The sequence below is a fragment of the Lepidochelys kempii genome, chromosome 24 (assembly GCF_965140265.1).
Source record: "Lepidochelys kempii isolate rLepKem1 chromosome 24, rLepKem1.hap2, whole genome shotgun sequence".
NCBI lineage: Eukaryota > Metazoa > Chordata > Testudines > Cheloniidae > Lepidochelys > Lepidochelys kempii.
Window position 1 is genome coordinate 3,914,591 of NC_133279.1, and position 7,473 is coordinate 3,922,063.

The 7,473-nt window shown below is 53.3% G+C and overlaps 1 protein-coding gene across 5 annotated transcripts in view; it reads left to right on the plus strand.

Moving 5' to 3' along the window:
- The window catches only part of ISG20L2 (interferon stimulated exonuclease gene 20 like 2), a 23,698-nt gene extending 16,544 nt beyond the window's left edge, over window positions 1-7,154 (plus strand). For all 5 annotated transcript variants that reach the window (XM_073323230.1, XM_073323234.1, XM_073323229.1 and 2 more), the window contains exon 5: window positions 5,717-7,154. In XM_073323230.1, the coding sequence (XP_073179331.1) occupies window positions 5,717-5,867 (151 nt within the window). In that variant the 3' untranslated portion in view covers window positions 5,868-7,154. The remainder of the gene's footprint in view (window positions 1-5,716) is intronic.
- The last annotated feature ends 319 nt before the right edge of the window (window positions 7,155-7,473 follow it).

The following is a 7,473-nucleotide window of genomic DNA, read 5'->3' on the forward strand; positions in this document are numbered from 1 at the left end:
GCAGTTACAATAACCTTCCCTGCTGTCAGGCCAGGCAGGCCATGTGTGAAAATCTATGGAAACTCCAGCTGATGGAAAGGTGGCGTTGTGCCGCAGTGAGCTCAGTCGGGGGGTGCTCTCCTCTGGGTCAGTTCTGACCCCCGGGTCCCGCAAGGTGCCCTGTCGCAGGGAGCAATATCTTCCCTTTCAGAGGAGATGAGAAACCGGCTCTGATCCCTTTTGCTCTGGAAAGACCAACACCCGCCGGAGGTCCTCGGAGCCGACACCGCCGGCGTACCTGAATTTCCAGGGGGTTATTTTTATTTATATTTAGGCTCAGCCGAATTCCACTGCTCGAATCCCGATGTTTATTTTTAAGCACGTTTTCAGATTTTTATTCCGTTTACGTTTTCACTATGCTGCAAAATGGTGGGCTGTGTGGGGCCTGATGCCATCATTATGTATTGACCAGAGATGTTGAGACTGAAAAAGTTAAAGCGACCTACCGGGTGCCGCTCCTCCAGCCCCTTTGAGGCCAGCCTGATGACACATTTTGCACACGTGAAGGCGGGACTCTAAGAAGTTTTCAGGTGGCGTTTTTCTTACCTTGCCAGACTGTCAATTTCAATGATCATGTGGGCTTGGGTGTGTCCGGCGAAACTGGTGTTTGTCAATAACAATCAAAGGCTTCCAAGCCTGGTTATGTTTCAGTAGCACAAAGAGATCAGCTCCCCGTTGTGCCGGGCTCTGGACAGACACTCTGAGACAGCCCCTGCCCCAACCCGCTTGCAGACTAAGCGGACAAAGGGAGGCTTACGATCTCTATTCGGCAGAGGGAAAGTGGAGGGCCGGAGGGATGAGGGGAAGCTGGGGCAGAGCTGGGGTTTAAAGCCAGTGCCCATCTGCTGCCTAAAACACAAAGCTATTCTTTTGTCCTCAGAGTGTCTCCAGTCTGTCTTTACCTTTGCACAGCACTGGATGAAACCCAGCAAGTGCTTTACAAACAGCACCAGTTTCCCCCCCCCCAACCCCTTTGCCTGCTCATCTTGCATGCCCTGACCCCAGGAATAAATGAAACAAGCCATAAGGCAAATAACTTGGGGTCAGGTCCCTGCTGCCCCTTACTCCAAACTCAAGCGGACCACCTCTGTGCCGATCCACCTTCTCCTGGAGCCTTTGATCTGTATAGGTTTGTGGGTGTCCTCCATCCCTCCAGAGTCATAACAAAGAATCCTATCTGAGAGCTGCTCAGGACGCTGCCAGGAAAGACCCCGGGCTCAGCTTTTGTTTGCTTAAGTGTTTTCAATCTCCCCTGTGTGGTGGGAATGGCTGGGCTGGCGTGAAGGTTAGAAACAGGCCCTGTTTACCCTCTGTCCTCACCCTCGGGGCCCCCCGAACAATGAAAAGTGAAAACACCCGCCCAGCGTTATGATTGTAAAACCTTGGGACATGCCAAACTAATTAGGGCTTCTGGCTAGCTTCTTTCACATCTGCAGGGTTTCTCACGCCACTTGGGGAGCTGCATTCGGGGGTGGGGGCTGCGTGGCTAGGGGTGGTGGGGGGCATTGGAAACAGGATACAGAGTCTGTCACCTTAAGGTCACCGGTTTGAATCTGAGCCGGGCTGGGTATGAGTAAAAACTGTCGCAGATTTGTTCGGTGACTTGTGTGAAATGAGTTGGGGGGCAGGAGGGTTTGTCTCAGATGGCCCCTTCACTGAACAGGGGACCCCAGGGCCCCTTCACTGAACAGGGGACCCCAGGGCACCCCCATGATGCTTGTGGGTCCAGATGTCAGGGGGGTGGGAGGAAGGCTGGTCCAGTGGTTAGGACGCTAGCCTGCAAAGCAGGTGACAAAGGTTCCAGTCCCTGCTCTGCCACAGACTTTAGACCTGCTCTGTGCCTCAGTTTCCCCATCTGCACAATGAGGATAATAACGCTGCCCTGCCCCACAGGGTGCTGTGAGGATAAATACATCAAAGAAAGTAAGGTTCTTGGATACTTGTACAGCCCCTAGCACCGTAATAGTGGAAGCCTTAGATAAAAGCAATTGGCTCCCCAGCCTGTTGCACCCGGTCTGGCTGTGATAGAGGGACCCCCTGTTAGTGGCTGGGCACGGGAGCGTCATGGGGAGAGAATGAGCTGCATAGAAAAACAGGGCTGCTGTCTGTGAGGCTGGGCTTCCGGGGAGCAGATGCAGACGGCCCCAGGAGAACAGAGATCTTGCAGTGCCCACATCCAGTCCCCGCATCTAGTGCCCCTGCCTGGCTGGAAATAGATTCCAAGGCCAGAAGGGACCAACATGATCCTCTGGTCTGACCCTCCTGCGAAGCACAAGCCAGAGAACGTCCCCACACTAATGCCCAGGGCAGATCTTTAAGAATGGAGCCGCCCCTTGGTCAATTGTTCCAATGGTTAAGAATTCCCACTGTTAAACATGTACAGTCTGGATCTGTCTAGCTGCAGCTGCTGGCTCATGGGAGCCCTTTCTCTGCTAGATTGAAGAGCCCGTTAATTCCCTGTTTAGGGACCTTAATCAAGTCACCCCTTCACCTTCTCGTCATTAACCTAAATAGATGGAGCTCCTTGAGTCTATCACTGGAAGGCAGGTTTTCAAATCTCTCCCGGGGCTTTTCTCCGAACCCGCTGTGATTTATCCCTCTTGAATTGTGGGCACCAGGACTGGACACAGGATCCTAGCAGCGGTCGCACCAGTGGCAAGTACAGAGGCAAAATAACCTTCTGCTCCTACTCAAGATTCTTCTGTTTCTGCATCCCAGGGTCACTTTAGCCCTCTTGGCCCAGCAGCTCGCTGGGAGCTCCTGCTCAGCTGATTATCCCCTGCAACCCTCAGATCTTTTCCAGGGTCCCTTTTCCATAAAGGACTTTCCAGGCTGTTCTTCAGCTGTGGCGAGCGAACAGCAGCACGGCCCAATGGGTAAGTCTAGCCTGCGAGTGAGGAGTCCTAGTCCGAGCTCTACCCCTCCCCTGCTGTATGACCTTTGTCATGGCCCTGCTCTGTGCTTCAGTTTCCCCTTTCCCTTTTTGGGCTGTTCAGGCGGTGAGCTCACTGGGGCAGGAACTGTCTTGCTCCATGTCTGTGCAGCGCCTGGCGCGAAGGGGCTCTGAGCTCAGCTATGACTTCTCTGGACAAGACTGTACCACAAACAATAACACAGTCATTGACCCAGAGCCTCTTGCAATTGCTGAATGCTGCCTGGGTGGGGCTTACCCCCCTGCTCCATGTCCCAAAGGAAGGAGATGCTGTCCTTTATCCAAGGTCTCTGCTAACATGGTCTCACATTTTGAGCATCAGGATAAATCGCTGACTCTGAACAAGTCACCCCTGGCTTACCGGCTAGGCATGGAATCCCAGATCACCCAGAGACTGCCTGCTCCTGCTGCCTCTAAGGTGTGTCTGCATTGTGTGCTGTCAATCAATCAGGTGTGGCCCAGGGGCCTTTACAAACACAGTTCTTTCCCCTTCCCTCTGGCCAAGTTTTTTCCTTGGTAACTGCCGGAGCAGTAAAGCTAGAGAGGGGGAAATCTGTCAGCAATTGCACTCTGCCGTGGTGCCAAAAACAACACCCCCTGCCTGGACTTATGGTAACAATGCAAAGGTAAGGGGGATGTGTGGAGGGGCTGGTGGGATGTGTTACAGTCTGGGGTTATCGTGGCTTAGCCAGCGAACGCATCCAACTTAATGGAGGGTGTTGGCCAGAGGCCCTGGTGATGGGAGCAGAACTCCAGAGCCCGCGTGTGATCCTTCTGTCAGCTAGTCTTCGGGGAAACCCCATCTGGTGACCTATATAGCCCAGCCTAGAAGCCAGAGAGAGCAGCAAGGTCTGTCCTAGCAGCCCCCTTCATATTCATCACAGCCCAGCCCTTCTTCTTTCCTATCACTAGGGGTGGTACAGGCAGCTGTAGGCTTTGGTAGTGTTTGATGTGGTGGCTGCATTTAGCTCAGGGGGTTTTCTAGCCCTGGAACTGAAGCTCTGGAAAAGCAGGGAGCCTGCCAGGGGATGTTCTTGTACAGCTTGCTGTATTCTCTGGCCAGCAAGGGTATCTCGGAGTCTCCCTCCCTCCTTGCCAGCACAGAGAGCTGGCTCAGTATCGGCAGCCCCAAGTGTTTAGAATTCATGAGTTGGGCCCCTAATGTTGAGATCGGCTTAACAAACGTTGGGTTCTTTTTATTTGCCGTTTGGTGTCCGAGCCTTGAGGGGGCCCACGCTTTCCAGCTTGGCTCTTCTTTTCTTTAAATGGAAGCTGAGACTCTGCCCTAACCACATGAATCCAGGAGCTGGGGACTAAAGGGCATCGCCAAATATGGTGGAAGCTGGCAAGCGATGGGTGGAGGAAAAAAATGCAAACCGACAGGAGCTGCTGTCCAAAGCTCCTCCTCCATCTGCTCACCCCTCCTTCTGGGGTGAACAGTTGGGCTTTGCAGTGGGACCTGAAGGTTCCCAGGTGTTCGCTGTGGTGGAGCAGCAGGGGATGTGAGCTGTAGAAAGTGCTGTAATGTTAGAAGTACCCTCAGTGCTGGTAAGACGCGCAAAATGGTTCTCCCGGCCACTGAAGATCCTTGGTGCCTTCTTGTGTGTGCAAGAGTTGGGGGCTTTAATGCCAGAGAGCTGGCCTAATTCCAAAATGTGTCATTACGTTTCACCTCCATAACTCCTCTCTGCTTTCAGTTGTCTCCAAACACGCCCAGCTTCCTGGCCTGAGCTGTTGCTGGGCACTGTTAAACAGCTGTTGTCTCCCACCCCAGAGATTGCTGCATTTCAGTGATGAGTGAATGATCCCTGTGCCATGTTCTGTGTGGCTGTTGTATGGCTACCATGCCCCACCCCAGAGGTGGCTGCATTTCAGGGACAGGTTTGTAAAATCTTTGCCTCTAGATAAATTCAGGACCCATTAGCTGTACCACCCAGGAGGAATTTAAAACATTCCCCTTCAGAGTCATACTCCTGTGTATCAGGTCCTGGGAGATTTTTACTTTGATTGTTAGCTGCTGCAAACATATCACACCCACAAAGGAAACATGGCTTTTGCATTTATATTCAATTTCTGTGGCATTTCATGGTCTGGGATGTTTGTAGCATAGATTTTTTCCTGTTACCATGGTGCGATAGTTAAACTGAACTAAGCAGTGGTACTTAAAGCATCCAACCTTCCAGATGTTCGACCTTATTAGAGGAATAATGTAGAAGTGAAATAGATGTTAAAACAATTGATGCCCAGAAATATTTCAGCCGTTGGAAAGGACCCACTAGCCACAACATAGTTGGAATAGTTAGTGCATATATCCAGGGGTCAGAGGAAGTGTATGGGAGACCAGATGTGGAGAAGGAAATGTTCTGGTGATGGATGGAGGTACTTCATGTGGGGACATGTAACAGAGGAATGGGTTAGCTAGCTCAGGTGTTCCAGCATCTTTCCCAGCCTGTTCAGGGGTTCAAAGCTAGCCCCAGCGCAGTGGTGATTAAAAGTTGTTTGAGAACAACTGTTCAGCTGCCAAGTTCCACCTCAGAGGTTGCTGCATTGCACTGATGGAAGGGCTATCCCTCTGGAGGAAAGCTGTGGCAGTTGCTTAAGCACAGGGAGGAAGGGTGGTGTTTGACTCAAGAGCCCTGGGCTTGGTTGCTGGCTCTGCCTCAGGCTCCCTGCCTGGGTAAATTACTTCATCTCTCCCTGTGCCTCAGTTTCCCCTCCCAATAATGAAACTTCCTGTCTTCACAGTGAGAGAAATGGCAGCCTGACAGAGAAAGGTGCTGTGGGGGGGAGCCCTCTCAATGCTGCAAACACCTCCCTCAATGTTGTCCCGGACAAGATGGCAAACTTGGCCACTGGCAGAGGTGACCCATGGCCGGCTGCCACAGTTACCAGATGACCATTCTGCAGGTGCTGGGTGGGCATTGGTTTGGCTGGGACACTGGGGACCGGCGCTAATCTAAAGAGCCAGGACTGCCGACTGGTACAGCATGTCCAACGCAGCATCTCGGCCCCGAAACAGATGGGGACCTGTGACACACACGCTCACCAGTGGGTTGCAGCTGTATGGGACACCTTGTCCTCTAAAGCCATGGCGTCTGGTGTGTCCTCTTTGACCCTCTGAGCTTGGAGTGCTGCTTGAGTCATGACAAATAACCCACCTTGGCAGCATTCAGTTGGGCGACAAATAACCCACCTTGGCAGCATTCAGTTGGGCAGCTGAGCTAGCACTGCAGGGAGTTTCTTAGGTGTGACGAAGTGGGGATCGTTTGTAATATTTTTAGGGCGCCTGTGTCTGCCTCAGTTTCCCCTATATGTGCATGGTTACTGAGTGGGTGGACAAGGGCTGTCTGCTCTCGGGGCAGGCTAGGACACCAGTGAGAATGGCGCTTAGCTGACTGGCGTTTATGCCGCACATCAGTGGAGCAGCTGAGAAGACCATGGCAAATCCAGTCGCCCAGATGCCTCGCAATCCACAACCCAGAGGGATCTGGACGTTCCCGCCTCAGGGTGGCCGAGCAGCATTTCCCCAGCTGGAGGGCAAAGGACCGGGAGGTGAGGTGGGGGATCCGAGCTTGCTGCTGGAAGGAGTCAGGACTCTCAGCTGGAGTCAGAGGAAGGAGGCCAAGCAGAGGGTCAGACAGAGCTCGAACCAAGGGCTAACCACATTGGATCACGCTTTAACCTTCTCTGTGCTACTCTCAGGACTTCCCAGGCTGTGTCCCAGATGACGAATAAACCCTAAAGTTCTGACAGCAGCTGTGCGCGCATCTCCGCAGATGCTGGGCGAGGGGCGTGACTCCCCGAAGAGCGTACGAGTCTCCTTCGGCATCTGTCTCAGTGGTCCTCGCTGACTGGAGTTCGCGGTGTGAAGCAGGGGTGCTGCTGGCCCAGAGGGCCAGTTTTAAGGAGGTGGTGAAGCCACCTGGCCCTACCCTGGAGGGAGTGTGAGACTCGTAGGCGGGGGTCTGGCACTGGCGGGCCCCTCCCAGACACTGTTCCAAAGCTGGGGCCATGTCCTGGATCTGTGCTAAAAGCCTAGCGAAATCGGACCCAGGGGCCTTCTATCGTGCTGCCTCTGGCTGTCACCTAGAAAGAGCATGACTGCGCTAATTAGCATCCAAAGGTTCCCACAGCACGCTGCGTGTTAGATTATACCCAGCCCTGGGTATGTAGAAATCACTATCAGGGCCAGGAAATAAAGTTTATTCTCTTCCTAACCCTCCAGTGTGTTATGCCTTCGTTACAAGCTGTTGCCACCCCGGCGGTGCAGCTGTCCCTGCGGTGGAGCGCGCTGGCTGGCCTTGGGGTCACTATGTGCTTTGGAACACGCAGTGCAGGAGAGAGTAAGGGAGGAAGCCCATGAAGGCAGGAGGAGCCTAGGGTCAGATCGTGGCTTTAAATCTTGCAGAGAAAGTACCACTAGCGTTGCAGAGAGCCTCACCGCCACGAATGGATTTGACCCTCCCAGCACCCCTGGGGGGGCAGGGTATGCTCTTATCCCC